Here is an 18,112-nt window from a genome sequence, read left to right on the forward strand (position 1 = left end):
TTTCTGTAAAGAGCCCAGTGGCCAATATCTAGGGCTTTATGGGTTTAATGACGTCTGTCGCAACTACTTGACACTGCTGTCGTGGTGTGAAAGCAGCCGGTATGTAAACCAACTGGCTATGTCCAGGAAAACCCGACAGAGGAGATGGTGGACCGGACTTGACCCAGGGGCCTGTTTTACCAACCTCTGCTCTAGAACGCAAATGTGGAACACAGTTCTCCTGCAGCAATTCCCAACTCCACAGTTCCTACCATTCTGGTCCCTTCATAAAAGCCACAAGCCACAAAACCCATACGGGCACCACGCACGTCAACTTATATATAAGGAGCCCAGCCCTACGTGAAAGTCTAAGCTGAAAGTCCCTTCCCGACAGCAAACAGGTCGGCACCATAAACACTGCGGGCTCAGGCCACAGCAGCCCTTCTCCAAAGGTCCCACTCACAAGTACAGATGCAGTTTCTGCCGACATCACTGAGGGAATTCAGACAGACAGAAGAGGACCCAGGAATGGGGCCCACTGCCGAGCGGGATTTATCAGAGAGATGACTCCCACGTGTTCTGTCATCAAATCTTATTATTTTAAGATCAAGCATTGTTCAAAAAATGAAGCTTACAAGGTCGATGACTGATGTTCACAAATAAAGTGTTTATTACCTTATCAAAGTTTTCAGTATTTTGGCCAGTCCCAATAAGGCTAATTAGTTATAACTGTTTATGACTTTGTTTTCCTCATTTTAATCAGACTTTTTTTCTGCAAATGTAGCCTCTGAATGAAGTACATCCTGAGGTTTGGTTCTTAAATCAAAAAGAAAAAAGGTTTCCCACGTACAAAGTAATCTTAGCTTCATTTGCTAAGGTTGATAGAGTAAACCCTGGAAGTCTACAAAGTAGGAAGGTCAAAACAGAGGGAACAAAGCAGAAATCTGAGACGACAGCGCTGAATAAAAACCTCAATCTTTGATCCTAAACCTGAGATCCAGCCCACGCCATTCTCAGAGATTCTGTTCTAGAAATGCTGTAGAAACCATCTGCCTCCATTATTCAGATGGCCCAATAAACTACTTAAATATTTATAATTAATTAAAGTGGTATCCCAAAAATACTTAGAAACTTATTTGTCAAACAACCCTAGACAGAAAGCAGAAGATCGTATTCCCAAGCTGTATTTCATTGTTCTATTTTTGAAAGCACTCCAGAGAGTTAGGTAAAATTATATGCTGAACCCTAATTTCCAGAGAGTCAAATTTAGAAATTAAAAAAAACATTCTGATCATCTACAAATGCTTATAATGAAAGGAAAAGAGTAATCTATACACATAGTTTTTCATAAGTAATTTGGTTAGTGAAATCGATTCATAAGAGTTAGATCAAAATGTTCACTTCATATCACCTACAGGTATTTTCTTCATAAGTAATTTGGTTAAAGGTAAAGTAGACTTATAATAAAAGTTAGATCAAATTTTTCATTATTGAATATACCCCAATGGGGAAAATCACTCCTCTACCTTTCCGCAGGATGGAACAGGGAAGACTCTGGAGGGCAAGAACTAGACAGACCGCCCTCGGCCGCAACTGCTGGATGAGGGGCAGTCCTTTTGCAATCTATCAGGCTACTGGACACCACCACGTGATGCACATTAAAAGAAAGACAAACTTAGAGGTCAATTACATCAAGTAAGATTTTTATACAAGTAAGATTTTTATATTTGACTACTCTCAACAATGACACTTGTAAGAAAATGAAGCTACTCAGGCATCTGACAACGGCAGAGCCCTGGATGTTGAAATTGCCAAGAAATTGGTGGGAATTTTCTGAGATGCAAAAACAGGAAACTGTAAAATGATCTATTTCACTTCCTGTTTCACCCACATGTAAGACGGATTGTCTCTGGTCACACTTTCATGCTTAATCAAACGACATAATCCAAAAATTCGATCCTGTGTGCTGTCAATTGTCTCTTCACAGAAAATACATAATTCCAAGTGCGGAAGTGTAGCTATTTATCCTAATTTGTCATTGGATAGTAGTTCAGATCTACATAACCTGACTCCGTCATTATTCTGTAATAACGAAGCCAAACATTAAGATGTTCTGAACATTAGACATGCTCCGAGCTGTTTAGTGTTTCTTTTAAATCCTTAAAATTCACGTACAGTCCTTGAACAGAGTTTTTAATCCATTATTGGCTTCTAAATATCCTACATTATTTTCCTCCTAAACCACTGTTTTTCTCTCCTAGGGTTTATCTCCACAGACTTAGAGAAAGAATGAGAACCTAGAAAGGTGTTACATCTGCACTGTGCAATATAATAAGCCACCAGCTACAGGTGGCTCCGCACCTGCAACATGGCTGCTCCAAACTGGGATGTTCTGCACATGTGGCATACAGAATGGATTTTAAAGACGTGGTATGAAAACAGAAACGTGAAGTATCTCACTCATAATTCTTTAAAACTGATTGCTTGTTGAAATGATATTTTGAATATACTGTAGTCAAATGAAATACAGCTTTAAAAATAATTTCATCTTTTTTTTTTCACCTTTTAAAAATAGGGTAGCTGGGTGCAGTGGCTCACGCCTATAATCCCAGCACTTTGGGAGGCCAAGGCGGGCGGATCATGAGGTCAGGAGTTCAAGACCAGCCTGACCAATATGGTGAAACCCCATCTCTTCTAAAATACAAAAATTAGCCAGGTGTGGTGGTGTGCACCTATAATCCCAGCTACTCAGGAAGCTGAGGCAAGATAATCGCCTGAACCCAAGAGGCAGAGGTTGCAGTGAGCTGAGATTGCGCCACTGCACTCCAGCCTGGGAGACAGAGTGAGACTCCATCTCAACAACAAAAAAAATAAGGCTACTGGAAATCTTAAAATTACATATGGAGCTGATTATTCCATTTCTACTGGACAGGCCTAGGCTCTGAGGCAGGACCTCCATGTAGGGACTTTGTCAGGGGCTCAGCCTGGCCTGCTGGACTAACGTAAAACATCATTATTAGCTAGAAACCAGGCATGAGACATACCTATTTTCTCTGCAGCCTCCATGTCAGCAAACACTGGTGACTGCTGCTGGCTAATTCACAAGGTTACCCTGATCAAACTGGAACCAGGGGTGGCATTTTGATGAGACTGGCTTTAGGTAGGAACCCAGAGTTTCTGAGGGCTCACACACTTTCACTGCGAACCAGAAGCCGATCTAAAGCATGAGGTGTATGAACAATCCAAGGATACCACTGGCATTTAGATCAGTGTTTCTCAATCTCTTTTTCATTATCACACCCCCGAGCATTTTGAGAGATTAATAGCCCAAGTCCACCTACTGCGAGATTTTCATGCTGTGGCCGCTTAGAGATCACAAACCATTAGAACATCTAAGATTCTGTTGCCACCCAAGAATGAATTTTCATGCCAGTGGTGGGTTATATTCTTTCCTGTGTTGAGAACACAGGGTTTAGATCTACCCTCCTTCCCCAGGCCTTAGAAAACTACAGGGGACTCACTATTCCCACAGGTTTCACTGATCTAAGCATCTCTGGGGTCTTCAGGATGGCATCTCCATGCTGAGCAGCTCTAGCTCTCCAAGTTCTCCTAGTTCTCCTCTAGGGCAATCTGTGAGTTCATTTCAGGGAAGTGAATATCCTTGAACTCCGCAGAATGCATTAAGTGTGGCCGGAGGTATCGTGCTAATAGCCCTGAAGGGCTTCAGCAGTTCCTGAAGCAATGTCTGTTTTTGAATCTTACTTAGGGCTAAGTACCAAGAAAGGCTCTGCCACTGTGTTTTCTCCCATTACCAATTATCATTGTGTAATTTACATGTTTTCCCTTTCACGTTCGCCTCCAGGGAGCTAAGAGCCATATCTGCAGATAGATTCTGACACCAGATGCAAGTGTATGATCTGAGCACGTCCTGTTTTTAATCCTCATCTCTACCTCCTGCTCTACACTGAGTTTTTCCTGGTCCTATTTTCATTCTCAATTTCTATTTCATGCTTTTCTTAGAATTGCTTCCTATCACTGGCTTCTAAGCCTCTGGACTGGGCCCGGGGAACAGCTTACCTGGGAGTGGGTGACCACTCTCTATCTGAATTAGGGTATGAGGCTGACTGAGGGTAAGTCACAGCCGGGGAGAGGTTTTCCTTGGGAATATCATCTTGGAATGGAGGTATATCATTAGGAAGAGCTCTGGAAGAAAACAAAAGATTACAGTCCAGGAATTATTAATGGTAGATTCATAATCAAGTTCCAATTTTTTCTTGATTAGCTCTAAGTGCTTTGCAATTAACATGATCTCTTTAAATACCCAGACCTGATCCAGGCAGTGGAGGGGGAAGAAGTGAGGTAACTGCATCCATAAATGTGTCTATGTGCTAACGCTTTGGCGGAATTACAAATGTAAAATGATTTGTTTCAGCATTCGGACTCAGACATGCACACAGTCATCACGCTGCTGGCTCCTCCCATCGCGGCACCTCCTGCTGCCCTGCACGATCACGTTCCAAAAGGCTGGGAGGTAGAGCAGCTAAATGGAAACTCCATTTGACCCAGCAATCCCATTACTGGGTATGTACCCAAAGAACTATAAATTATTCTACTATAAAGACACATGCACACGTATGTTTATTGCAGCCCTGTGTACAATAGCAAAGACCTGGAACCAACCGAAATGCCTATCGATAGACTGGACAAACAAAATGTGGCACATATACACCATGGAATACTACACAGCCATAAAAAATGATGAGTTCATGTCCTTTGTAGGGACTTGGATGAATCTGGAAACCATCATTCTCAGCAAACTGACACAAGAACAGATAACCAAACACTGCATGTTCTCACTTATAGGCAGGTGTTGAAGAATGAGAACACGTGGACTCAGGGAGAGGAGCATCACACACTGCAGTCAGTTGGGGGGGGGTTGGGGGAGGGAGGGGGGTGGGGAGGAATAATGTGGGGAGAAACACCAGATATAGATGAAGGGGGAATGGAGGCAGCAAACCACCTTGTTATGTGTGTACCTATGCAGCAACCCTGCATGATCTGCAATGTACCCCAGAACCTAATGTACAATTAAAAAAAGAAAGAAATGGCATCAACCAAACATGCCTCATGGTTTCGGAATAACTACAGACAACCTTGTTTCAAGTATAAGCACATTCACTACTAAATACGATCCACAATTTCCTTTTTTTTTTTTTGAGATGGAGTTTCACTCCTGTGGCCCAGGCTGGAGTGCAGTAGCACGATCTTGGCTCACTGCAATCCTGGTCTCCCAGGTTCAACCAATTCTCTGCCTCAGCCTCCCGAGTAGCTGGGATTACAGGGGCCCACCACCATACCCGGATAATTTTTGTATTTTTAGTAGAGATGGGGTTTCACCGTCTTGGCCAGGTTGGTCTTGAACTTCTGACCTTGTGATCTACCTGCCCCAGCCTCCCAAAGTGCTGGGATTACAGGTTTGAGCCACCGTGCCTGGCTGCTTACAATCACAATTTCAGCCATGCAGAGGCCATCTGTCTGCATGTTGACATTACCTGGAACACCTATCACTACATTTTAGATTTAAAAGCCATGCAGGGAAGGCAATTATAAGAAGCCCAATAACCCTGGTTTCTGAGTCATAGGTTAGAGACTATAGTCTGGAAAAGCAATATTCGTTGCCAGTTGACATTTATTTTTCACCAAGAAAAAAAATACGTTTTACTCCAAATAATGACACAGGACGATACTGCTGATGTTTCTTATCCCCTCTTCATGTCACCAAAATATAAAAACAATGATCAAAAATTACACTGAATTACATACAAATCTGAAACATCAAACATCCTTTCAAAATGAATTTATCTTTTAAAACTGGCATTTTTCACAAACATAGTAATACACACAAACAGAATTTGACTACGCTGTTAAAAGCAAAGAAAAAGAAAACAAAATTTCCATCAAACTTCACACCGACCTCAAAATTAAAAAGGAAAAAGATTGCTTACAGATAAAACAGCATTTTCTTCACTCACTTTTGAGCCTGAGATCAGCCCTTGCCTATACATCAGCCCAACTGTACATAGTTGGTGCTCCAATAAGAATAAATAGGTTCCGAGAAAATGGGCTTGGTCATGAACTATTCACTTGCTGAGTTCCTTTTCCTGACTCCGTCCCAGGCTGCTGAAGTGATCAGCCAAGGAGGTTTGGCATCACAAACTATCTCTTGGCCACAGCACAGCAAATCTTTATGCCACTCTAAGATTGGGTCCACGTGTTTCCAAAATTCAGTCTAAAATAGGGGTCCCCAACCCCTGGGGCCCTTGCCCCTGTAAGAACCTGGACCGCATAGCAGGAGGTGAGCTGCAGGCAAGCTGGCAAAGCTTCACCTGTGTTTAGTCACTCCGGATCCCTCACATTACCGCCTAAGCTCCTCCTCCTGCCAGGTCAGCGGCAGCGCTAGATTCTCCTAGGGGCGCGAACACTGTTGCTAACAGTGCGTGCAAGGGCTCTAGGTTGCACACGAATTATGGGAATCTAAGGCCTGATGATCTGCCACTGTCTCCCATCACCCTCAGATGCAACCGTCTACTTGCAGGAAAACAAGCTCAGGGCTCCCACAGATTCTACATGACGGTGAGTTGTGTAGTCATTTCATTTTATATATGTTGATATAATAGTAATGGAAATAAAGCACTCTATAAATGTGATGCACTTGAATCATCCTAAAACCATCCACCCCCAGTCCATGGAAACATTATCTTCCATAAAACTGGTCCCTAGTGCCAAAAAGGTTGGGGACCACTGGTCTAAAACACATAAAAGAATAAGGAATTCTGGGGGGAAAAGTTTATAAAAACCATCTTGAACAGTTAACCATCTGATTCTGGTGCAGCCCCTCCACCCCGGACAGCTGTCACCTGCTGCTGTCTGGCAGCTCCATGGCCTCGTCCGAGCTCATCTCAATGGGGAACATGTCCTCGTCCTCAGACGTGTTCATGTTGTCATCTCTCTTTAGGCTGTCCAGCTGCGACTTTCTCCTCCTTTTCCTTCTCTTCTTTACTACTGAGCCGCTTGACAGTGTCTCACTGGGAGCCATCACCTGGGCTGGCGTGCTGGGGTCCAGGCCTCTCATCCTGTCCACAGTGCTCCTTTTCAGCTGGCATTCCATTCTCGAAGCTCCTTCTGACAGGATGGGGGAGGTGGCCAGGTGCATGGGGATGACTTCCTAAGGAAAGAACACATTTTCCAAAAAGAGCCTCGTTAATTCGAGTGTAAGGAACAGGGCCTTGCCAGAGACCTCCAGGTTAATTTCAGAGGCCAAGCACCTCCTGAGGAGGGCCACAGCCACGGTGACCTGGAGATATGGAGGCAGCAGGTGACCCGGCTAGACACCACAGCCACAGTGACCTGGAGATATGGAGGGCCGAAGCAGATAACCCGGCTAGACACCACAGCCACGGTGACCTGGAGATATGGAGGGCCGCAGCAGGTGACCCAGCTAGACACCACAGCCACGGTGACCTGGAGATATGGAGGGCCGCAGCAGGTGGCCCGGCTAGACACCACAGCCACGGTGACCTGGAGATATGGAGGGCCGCAGCAGGTAACCCGGCTAGACACCACAGCCACGGTGACCTGGAGATGTGGCCGCCCAATCTGGTAGAAGATCGGAAAGCCAACAACATACTGAATGCCACTCTGTACTCAATTCTGCATTTATATAATTTTAACAATGGGAAGTCATTCTCAGTGATGTCAAGCCCCCAAAATTCAACTTTGGCTGAAATACCCAGAGCACAGAGGAAAAAAAAAATGGGCTTTGAGTCACCATATCATGCTGGGAATTGGATGCACTCTCGCCCTTCTGTGTAGGTGCGGGCATGCATGTGTGGGTGGGTATGAGACAGAGAAAGAGAGAGAATGTGTACTGTGTGTTTCTTCTATGCACTGCAATAAGAATAATCATCTAAAAACCAAAAACACATAAAACAACTGACAGCCTCGCCCAAGAGCCTGCACCAGGGCCCAGGCAGGTACACAGACGTCAAGGAAGTAGATACGGACCCTCTCCTTAAAAGGGAAAAACACAACCTGTCAATTTAGTAGTTGTTTGTAATGAGTCAGCACTTTTTATATAATTCTAGTAATCGTTTTATTAATGAATGACTCATTTTGTATGAGAGACTTGTTACCAATAAGAATATCCATAAAACAGAGGGGATAAATAAAAATGTGCTGCTAATCATTCAGGTAGGTTTGAAGAGCATCAGACATGCTGAAATATAACGTCCACACCTGAGACACGCAGCTGAGGCTGGACGGGAGTGAGAGGTCATCTCACCTGCTGCTGGACTGGACCAACTACAGAAGCAGCACACATTCTCAAGAACAGAGAAGGGCCCTTGCTGTCCACAGTCTGGAAGGGAATGGGCGGCCAGGCAGACCCGTGTAGGCACATGCAGCACCAAGCAGTGCTGACGGCCAAGGAATCCCCAGCTTCCAGCGGCCTCCAGGGATCCTAAGAGGCATCTGTATGGAGCTGAACATACTCTGGCCTTCAAGGCCCCACCCCACCCACAGGTACCCCATCAGACCAGCAAGATCAGCAAGCAGGCCCCATACAGGTCCCGCCGAATGCTGGCCCAAAATGCTTCCTTAGCTCCAACAGCCGAAAATCTGTCTAAAGCCAGGTACAAATGGAAATTAAAACTACAGGTGTCCACATGCAGTGGAAAGAGTTTCTGTCAAAGACCATTAGGAAGCAATTAGCATTTTCGGAGTCTTCTCATCTAAGAGAGGTGAGGAGCAGGTGGGCAGGGATCCCCAGCGGCCACAGGGTTGTTCTAGATCATGGAAGGGAAGATGCTGGATCCTCCCCAAGTGCCACCCTTCTGGGCAGGCAGGATGGAGGCAGTGTCTGGGTTGTTCTGTCCCAAAGCTGCAATTATGGACACTTTAGCTCTCAAGAGCCATTCCATTTTAATCACAGCTGTCTTCCCGGAAAGGAACTAGTTTAAGTCAATTTCATTCAGGATTCCCTACATCAGATCCCTTTAAGCTGCTTCATCATCAGTGAACAAAAGAGTTAAAGAAGTGGTTTGTCTTAGTAGAAAACGTAACCATAAATCATGACCTTGGATTTGGCAAAGGACTTTGTTACATGTATATGACACCAAAAGCATGAGCAACAAAAGAAAAAACAGAATGCATTAAAAAGGCAGACACGAACTTTAAAAACAAAAAAAAATTAGGCTTCATTAAAACTAAAAACTTTTGAGCTGCAAAGGACACCATCAAGAAAGTGAAAAGAGAACCCGCCCAATGGGGGAAAATATTTACAAATCATATACCTGGTAAGGGATTTGTACCTAGAATATATAATGAAGGCACACAAGGCAGTAGCAAATAAGACAAGCAACTCCCCAGAAAACCAGCAAAGGATCTGAATAGACATTTCTCCAAAGAAGATACAGAAATGGCCAGTAAGCACATAAAGAGAGGCCCAACATCGCTAGTTATTAGGAAAATGCAAATCATAAGCATAAAAAGATACCACTTCACACCTGCTAGAATGACTAGGATCACAAAATCAGAAAAGAACTGGCAAAGATGCGGACAAATCAGAACTCTTTGAGCAGTGCTGGTGGGAACACAAAAAGTACAGCTGCTTTGTAAAACAGCCCGGCAGTTCCTCCAATGTTAAATGTAAGGTTACTGCATGACCCAGCCATGCCATTCCTAGGTATGTAACCAAGAAAAATCAAATGTATGTGTCCACACAAAAGCTTGAACACAAATGTTCACAGCCGCAGTATTTACAACAGCTAAAAGGTGGAAACCACCCAAGTTGTTTGTAATGACGAATGGAACAGATGAACGGACATGGTTATCGATACAATGGAATACCATTTGGCCGTATAAAGGAATAAAGCATTAATACACACTAAAACCTGGATGAACCTTAAAACATTAGTAAAAAAATCAGGCACAAAAGACCGGATATTATGATTCCATTCAAAAGTTCAGAATAGAGAAATCTACAGAAAGATTAGTGTCAGCTTAGGCTCAGGGGTTGGGGGTGGAATATAGGGGAGGTTGTATCTAAAGGGTATGGTGTTTCTTTCTGGGGTGATGAAAATGTTCAAAAATTGATGGTGATAGCTGTAGCTGTCTCTAAATATACTAAAACCACCGCGTGTACACTTGAAATGGGTAAACTGTGTATATGTAAATATATCTCAATAAAGCTAATAAAAATGTTTAAATAAATTTTAAGTGATTCAGCCACTCACTAAATAAACGGACATTGGCTATTTGAGATTTGACTTAAGGTGTAATGTGCACACCTCTGACAGTGGTCTGGGCCCATGTCTCTGTCTCCTGGGAAGCCAGCTAGCAGAGCCACGAGTCTGTGTGGACTCAGCACACCCCCGCTGAGTGTGCTCAAATCCCTAGTGCAGGTCAAAGCCCACCTCTGCCTCTGGGTCCACACAGCCAGGGCCGATATTACTTTGCACTAACTTCTGCCCCTCCAGGTAAGCATTGCTCAAAGCTCAAAAGTAGGAAGTCACCCTGACCACCCCGCCCTCTTTACCTGATCATTATCTGTTTCTTGAACAAAAAATGCTTCTCCATTATCTCCCAATTTCATGTGCAAATCCACAGATTCCCCATTGATTTCTATGTCAACCTGAGGGGAAAACAGTTAAGAAAAGAATGAGCTGCCTTCACCAGAACAGGAGACCCCAGGGGACGGCCAAGTCTCTGGGTACAGTTATCGCACACACCCTGAAGTGCCACAGGCCTCCCAGTCTCAGCCAGGCCGTCCCATGCAAGGGAACTGTCACCTCCCAGTCTCAGCCAGGCCGTCCCATGCAAGGGAACTGTCACCTCCCAGTCTCAGCCAGGCCGTCCCATGCAAGGGAACTGTCACCTCCCAGTCTCAGCCAGGCCGTCCCATGCAAGGGAACTGTCACCTCCCAGTCTCAGCCAGGCCGTCCCATGCAAGGGAACTGTCACCTCCCAGTCTCAGCCAGGCCGTCCCATGCAAGGGAACTGTCACCTCCCAGTCTCAGCCAGGCCATCCCATGCAAGGGAACTGTCACCTCCCAGTCTCAGCCAGGCCGTCCCATGCAAGGGAACTGTCACTTGAGCACTGGAGGAGCTCTGGGTTCTGGAGGGCAGGCCCCTGACCAGGAAAGACGGAACCCAAAACAGTAGGTTGGTGCAAAAACAACTGTGGTTTTTGCCGACCGTAATTCCTAATTGCTAAATTACTAATTACTAAAAATAATTGAGGCTTTTGCCATTATTTTTATTATTAAAAATAGTGGACAAAAAGAAAATGGCAAAAACCACAATTACTTTTGCACCAACCTAATGGAAAGGTTCCTCCAGGACCACCTGGTGTAGCTCCTCTTTTTTTTTTGGCTGAGGAGCTGAGGCCAGACGAGAGGTCGCTCGGCTGGTGAGAGTTCAGGCTATAGTCAAAGCTTCCCCAGCCCCAGACATTAGAAATTACACCCTGGAAAAGTCATCACCTGTTGGCTGGGATCCTTCAAATATTCTCAATGAAGAGCTTCCACTTAACTCAAAGGACCAATCATGAGACATCATCCCAAACTCCACCCCGGGTGGGGGTGTGAAGTGTCTATTTGTAAGGATTTCTGTCTCTCCATTTGTGTGGCAGATTGCCTTTTCTAAAACGGGCCACATCAAGATCCCCACCCTACCTGCTCTTCTAGAACCTTTGCCACTCCTGAACATAAACCAGAAATAAAATCCTGAGTTCCCAACGACTGAACGGACCCCCTCTCAGCCAAGGAGATGCCAGAGAAACCTTGAGAACTGAGTTCCAGGCCTTGATGGAATGGGAGGTGGGCCAGGCTTCCTCTTACCCCGCCCCTCACTAACTGCAGTGACGCTTTCCTCCCCAAGGGCCAAACAGAAACCAGCCCTTTTAAATGACTGTGCTGCTGCACTGCCTTTTTTTGCCTGATAAGAGCCCAGGAACTGGTCCTGGCCTGTTGAGAGAGAAAGTGCCCTGAGGGTTTTCCTTTCCTCTGCTCCACCCTTTGATGTCAGACACCAGAAAACTCCGCCCTCAGCTGGTGCCAGCAGCAACACATTTTGAGCATGGGTCCCATGGAGAGGCAGGAAGCACAGAGCACATGTACATGTTTTCCTCTCCTGAACACTCAGGACTCCTCCCATGGCTTATTAAATATGAAGATTCTGTGGCCCCAGACCGCACAAATCCCTGGTCTCTTTGCACCTCCCTCAAAACCTCTGTTTCCTGCTTCTGACCAGAGGCTACGCTTTCCATTGGCCACCCTGCAGGCTGCAACCTAGTTCTCCTCTCCAAATTTATGAACCTCATCCTTCTTCCATTGACACCACCAAGAAAAGCCTATTTCTCCTCCCCTTGAGCCCAGACAGGCTTGTGATGGCCCCAACCAGTGGAGCACAGCAGAGGTGAAGCCATGTGGCTCCCAAGGCTAGGCCATAAGAAGATCCAGCATCGGCCGGGCGCGGTGGCTCACGCCTGTAATCCCAGCACTTTGGGAGGCCGAGGCGGGCGGATCACGAGGTCAAGAGATCGAGACCACCCTGGCCATGAAACCCTGTCTTGCAGTGAGTCGAGATTGCGCCACTGCACTACAGCCTGGCAACAGAGTAAGACTCCGTCCCAAAAAAAAAAAAAAAACAAAAAAAGAAGATCCAGCATCTGCCTGGCTTCCACCCTCTCAAGATGCTTGCCTCACCACCACCGCTGTCATGGGGCGCCCTGGCAACATGGAGAGGCCATGGGTAGGTGGTATGACCAAGAGCCTCAGCGAAGAGCCCAGCCAAGAGCCAGAATCCACCACCAGTCACACAGAACGTGAGTGTTGAGATGATTCCAGGCCACCTTTGAGTTTTCCAGCTGAGGCCCCAGAGAGCAGAGATGAACCACCCTGCTGTGCTCTGCCTGAATTTCTGGCCCAGAGAACACAGGAGCTTAATGAACGGTGGTGAGTGCCACGCTTTAATTACACAGTGATATTAACCAGAATAATTTCAGTTAGTCATTGTCAGTTCCGTGACTGGGCCATTTCCAATGGAAACCTAAAACTCTGGGTCTGGGAGTTCAAGACAGCTGGCACCACCAGAGTGCCAGGGCATGCCAGAGCATTCTCTAAGGAGGGCCAGCGCCAGGTCCCCGCGCACCGTGAGCTCACCACTTTCTCTCGGGAGCGCAGGACCCCCATCTTCCCAAAGCGGACATGGAAAGGGGAGCACTGGAGGTTTCCATTGGGCTGGCGGATGACGATGATGTCAATGCACCCCGACAGCGTGGCGGGGTTTAGCCCCTTGTAGAGCTCCTTCACGGTGACGAACACCTGGCCGGCTAACTGCCCCACGTAATTCATGGTCTGCGCCTGGAAAACAGACAAACAAAACACACACGGACACACAATTAATCCGAGGAAGAGCCAATCAAAATGAACTCCTTACCAGTTCAAAACCGCAGATTACACACTGGACTTTCAGCTCATCTCCTTTCTGGAATGTGCTCCACCCACCCCCACGGCCCATCACAGCCCATTGCCCCAATTCCCACAGCAAGCCCACCAGTCTCCACTCTCCAAAGGCCAGCACAGACAGCCCTGACCCCACGACACCTAATCTCAGTTGTCCCCGGCTCTGTCCTCTCTGCGGTCCCATGAAGCTTATTTACATCATCCTTAGGACCCTGCCGCCTGTCCCTTCTTCTGTCACGATGAACAGGTTTTGCACACTAAATCTCAAGACTGCAGAGAAAAGAGACTATTTCATATGGCTTAGGATTCCCCACGATGCCAATCACAATAGCTATGTGATGATATTAGTTGAAAAACAAATGACTATTTTTACTGAAGAAGGGAAATTAACGATTTTTATTTGTAACAATTTCCACATGGCCTTTGCCTGCCTGCCTGCCTGCCTGACTTCTCTTCTCTGCTCCAGGGAACACCAGCACTCTGGGCTGCCAGCCAGCTATCAACTGCAATCCACTCAGCAAACATTCAGGCCATCTCTACAGGGCCTGGCACCACAACACACAGATAAAAAGAAAGTCCCTGTCCCATGGAGGGGCCCACAGGCTCATGAAGGAAGGAGAGGTAATATACAAGGAACTAGCAGGGCATAGTAGCTCACACCTGTAACCCCAGCACTTTGGGAGAAGGAGGCAGGTGCATGGCTACAGCCCAGGAGTTCAAGATCAGCCTGAGCATAGCAAAACCCCATCTCTACTAAAAACACAAAAATCAGATGGGCGTGCTGGTGCGTGCCTGTAGTCCCAGCTACTTAGGAGGCTGAGGTGGGAGGATCACTTGAACCCAGGAGGTGGAGGTTGCAGTGAGCTGAGATCATGCCACTTCATTCCAGCCAGAGAGTGCAAGGCCATATATGCGACATATATAAATGTACTGTCAGTTATGCTGACGTATATTTTAGTATGTGTATATATATACATATTATAGTCCGTGTGTGCAAATCTGTGTATATATGTATATGTATACATATCTATATGTATATATGTATAGACATTTCAGTCTCTCTGTGTGTGTATATATATATACGTATACATATGTATGTGCATCTATGTATAGACATTTCAGTCTGTGTGTATATGTGTGTATATATATACACATATATATATACACACTGAAATGTCAGTGTTACTGAATTTGTTTTAGGTAAACACCAAGGGAGTTATGATCAAGGAAAGAAGGTGCATCACAGAGGAGCTGGTGCTGGAGGCGGGCTTGGAGGAGGACAGGGACACCCTTAGATGTCAGATGAGAAGGCGGACAGGGCACTGCAGGGCAGCAAGAGGTTCATGCAGAGGCATGGAAACTTAAAATGACCAGACTAGAAGAGAGAGCTGTGCCCAGAACAGAGAATGCACAGACAGGAGGGAAGGATGGAGAGTAGGGGGCCATGCCAGGAGATGCTGGCTCTGCTGTGTGAAGCCATCAGATTCCGGAACAAAATGATACTTCGATCCAAGATTTAGAAAAAAGCATTACAATAAGACAGGCAAGAAAAGAACCTGACAGCAGGAAGGTTAGGAGAGAAATGATTCTCGGCCTGGAAAGGAGGGAGAGACAGAAGAAACAGGGGGAAAGGGACAGGCCAAGAGATCTTCCAGGTTCACGGCAGCTGCCGCTGTGCTCTGGCCGCCTTCTCATAGCTCCGGGTCCCTGATCCCCTGGTGCAGGTCCACGCCTGCCCGCATCACTCCACTCTGCCTGGCTCTCCGTTCCCATCCTTCTGCCCTGCCACTGTGCCCTGCTGTGCCAACCGGCAGTCCTGACTGGGCCACAGCACTCAAGTCTTATCCCTGGACCAGGTCATGGCAGGTGAGAGTCCTCTAGTCCTCTCTCCACTCCTTGCTCAGCTTCATGGGGCCACACCACCAACCCTCCTCTGGCCCTTCAGGGACATGGCACCTCTCCATGGTCGCCCCGTCTCTGGGTCCTCTTCTTTTCCAGCTCTGACTTATACTCCAAGGCTGAGTCCTAGACTCTCTTCTCTCCTCTTTATTCACCTGATGTTTTGGTGGACTTGTGAATCCACGTGGTTGCAAATATCACCCAAATAAGAAGGATTTGCTTGCACGATGTAACTTCCAGTCCACCCTGAGACCTCCCCCCTCCTCCTGGGCCACACTCTGAGACCTCACCCCTCCTCCTGGGCCACACTCTGAGACCTCACCCCTCCTCCTGGGCCACACTGTTCCACAGTGTGGCACATGTGACCACACTGTTCCACAGTGTGGCACATGTGACCACACTGTCAACACCCCCACCCCACGTCACCTACAGATTTCAGCAAACACCATGCTTGTGAACCTGTGGCCAACAAACCTGCTATGTAGACAGGCTGGTTCTGGGAGCTTGTCCTAGCATTCAGTGGTGCTGCCGTATTATGATATAATAGGAAATAGACATTTTGGTCTTCATCCCCAGATCCCCAGCCAGAACCCCTAAACCCCTTATAATTTCCTAAGTGATCAGAGTGATAGGAATATCTTTTGTTAAAAATTATATTTGGTTTTCCTCCCCTGCTCCTGAAATAGCTCCTTAGCTCCAGAGCAATAAAGGTGAAAGGAGAATCTTTGGTCATTGATGATAATCCCCCTTCAACCACATGAAAGTTTAATCAGAAGAGCGGGGATGGACCAGCTGCCAGAGGAACAAACCAATGATGAGAGTTGGCGCCTTCAGCCACTCCCCTCTCCCCATCCCCACCCCGCCCTGCCCCCAACCTCCAGGGACGGAGAGGGGATGGAGATTAAATGTAATCAATGGCAGGTGAGTTAATCAGTCTCACCTGTGTAATAAAGCCTCAACAGAACCCTAAAGAAAGGGGCTCAGAGAGCTTCCAGCTTGGTGAATGCGTGGCAGTGCTGGGAGACTGGGGTGCTGGAGGGAGCATGGAAACACCACCACCTCCCCCATTGCCCTGCCCTGTGCACCCTTCCGTCTGGCTGCCCTAGAGTTGTATCCTTCATAATAAACCAGTGACGCAGGGCACAGTGGCTCACGCCTGAAATCCCAGCACTTTGGGAGGCCAAGGTGGGTAGATCACCTGAGGTCGGGAGTTCAAGACCAGCCTGACCAACATGGAGAAACCCTGTCTCTACTAAAAACACAAAAAATTAGCTGGGTGTGGTGGCGGGTGCCTGTAATCCCACCTACTCGGGAGGCTGAGGCAGGAGAAACGCTTGAACCTGAGAGGCGGAGATGGCAGTAAGCCGAGATCACACCATTGCACTTCAGCCTGGGCAACAAGAGCGAAGCTCCGCCTCAAAAATAAATAATAAATAAACCAGTGACGATGAGGAAAGTGCCTGAGTTCTCTGAGCCCATCCACAAGGGAATGAACCAAAGGAGGGGTCGTGGGAACCCCGATTTACAGCCAGTCAGGCAGAAGCACAGGAGGCCCAGACTCGTGACCGGCATCTGAAGTGAGGAACGGGGGACAGCTTGTGGGCTGAGCCCATACCCTGTGGAATCGGACGCTAACTCCAGGTAGACGTGTCAGAACTGAACTGAATTGTAGGTACCCAGGTGGTGTGCTCCGAGAGCTAGAGAGGAGACACACACACATTTGGTGTCAGAGTGTGTATGAGAGCAGAGGAAACTGTGCTTTGCTTGTTCTCTTATAGGCTGCATTCTTAAGGCCAAGGATAAAGCCTTAGTCTTTCAAGTTAAAAAAAAAATATATATATATACCTTTAGTAAATCTTACCACAACGCCTATGAAATAAGCAAAAGTGAGATCACTACACCCACTTGCAAATGAGGCACAAAAGTGGTCAAATGCCCTGCAGGCAGGGGCCAGTAAGAACTGCTGATTTGGCCGGGCGCAGTGGCTCACGCCTGTAATCCCAGCACTTTGGGAGGCCGAGGCGGGTGGATCACGAGGTCAAGAGATCGAGACCATCCTGGTTAACGTGGTGAAACCCCCTCTCTACTAAAAATACAAAAAAATTAGCTGGGCGTGGTGGCGCGAGCCTGTAATCCCAGCTACTCAGGAGGCTGAGGCAGGAGAATTGCCTGAACCCAGGAGGCAGAGGTTGCAGTGAGCCAAGATCGCGCCATTGCACTCCAGCCTGGGTAACAAGAGTGAAACTCCATCTCAAAAATAAATAAATAAATAACTGCTTATTTAATTCTAACTTAGAACAGGCCAGAGAACCAAAAGAAAAGAATGCAAGAAGCCCTGGCACGTTCGTTTTACTATTTTAAATGAAGCTCTCAGTACTGATACACCTCCTCCCTCAACTGAGGAAACAAGCTGAGCGCTTAGTAAACACCCTCAGAGAGGAACACGCATCTGCCTTCTTTTCACCTGGGGGTAAACAGCAGTGCCCAGCTCCCCCTTGATCTGCCCTGCTAATACATGTCACATACATATATAAATATCAAAACACATGTTTTTCTTTTTCTTTTTTTTTTTTTTTTGAGACAGTCTCGCTCTGTCGCCCAGGCTAGAGTACAGTGGCACAATCTCAGCTCACTGCAACCTCCACCTCCCGGGTTCAACTGATTCTTCTCCCTCAGCCTCACAAGTAACTGGAACTACAGGCGTGCGCCAC

The 18,112-nt window shown here is 46.8% G+C and overlaps 1 protein-coding gene across 50 annotated transcripts in view; it reads right to left on the reverse strand.

The window, feature by feature from the left end:
• LPIN1 (lipin 1) overlaps positions 1 to 18,112 on the reverse strand; it is a 160,451-nt gene that overhangs the window by 49,767 nt on the left and 92,572 nt on the right. For 16 of the 50 annotated variants that reach the window (XM_078348468.1, XM_002758025.6, XM_078348454.1 and 13 more), the window contains 5 exons: positions 13,200 to 13,400; positions 10,574 to 10,669; positions 6,897 to 7,204; positions 4,057 to 4,182; positions 1,506 to 1,613 (listed from right to left, as the gene is read on the reverse strand). In XM_078348468.1, the coding sequence (XP_078204594.1) occupies positions 1,506 to 1,613; positions 4,057 to 4,182; positions 6,897 to 7,204; positions 10,574 to 10,669; positions 13,200 to 13,400 (839 nt within the window). Of the gene's footprint in view, positions 1 to 1,505; positions 1,614 to 4,056; positions 4,183 to 6,896; positions 7,205 to 10,573; positions 10,670 to 13,188; positions 13,401 to 18,112 lie in introns of all 50 variants that reach the window. The other 34 variants (XM_035273180.3, XM_078348455.1, XM_078348466.1 and 31 more) reach the window with 5 other exon arrangements.

This window comes from Callithrix jacchus, chromosome 14 (genome assembly GCF_049354715.1).
Source record: "Callithrix jacchus isolate 240 chromosome 14, calJac240_pri, whole genome shotgun sequence".
In the NCBI taxonomy this organism is placed as follows: Eukaryota; Metazoa; Chordata; class Mammalia; order Primates; family Cebidae; genus Callithrix; species Callithrix jacchus.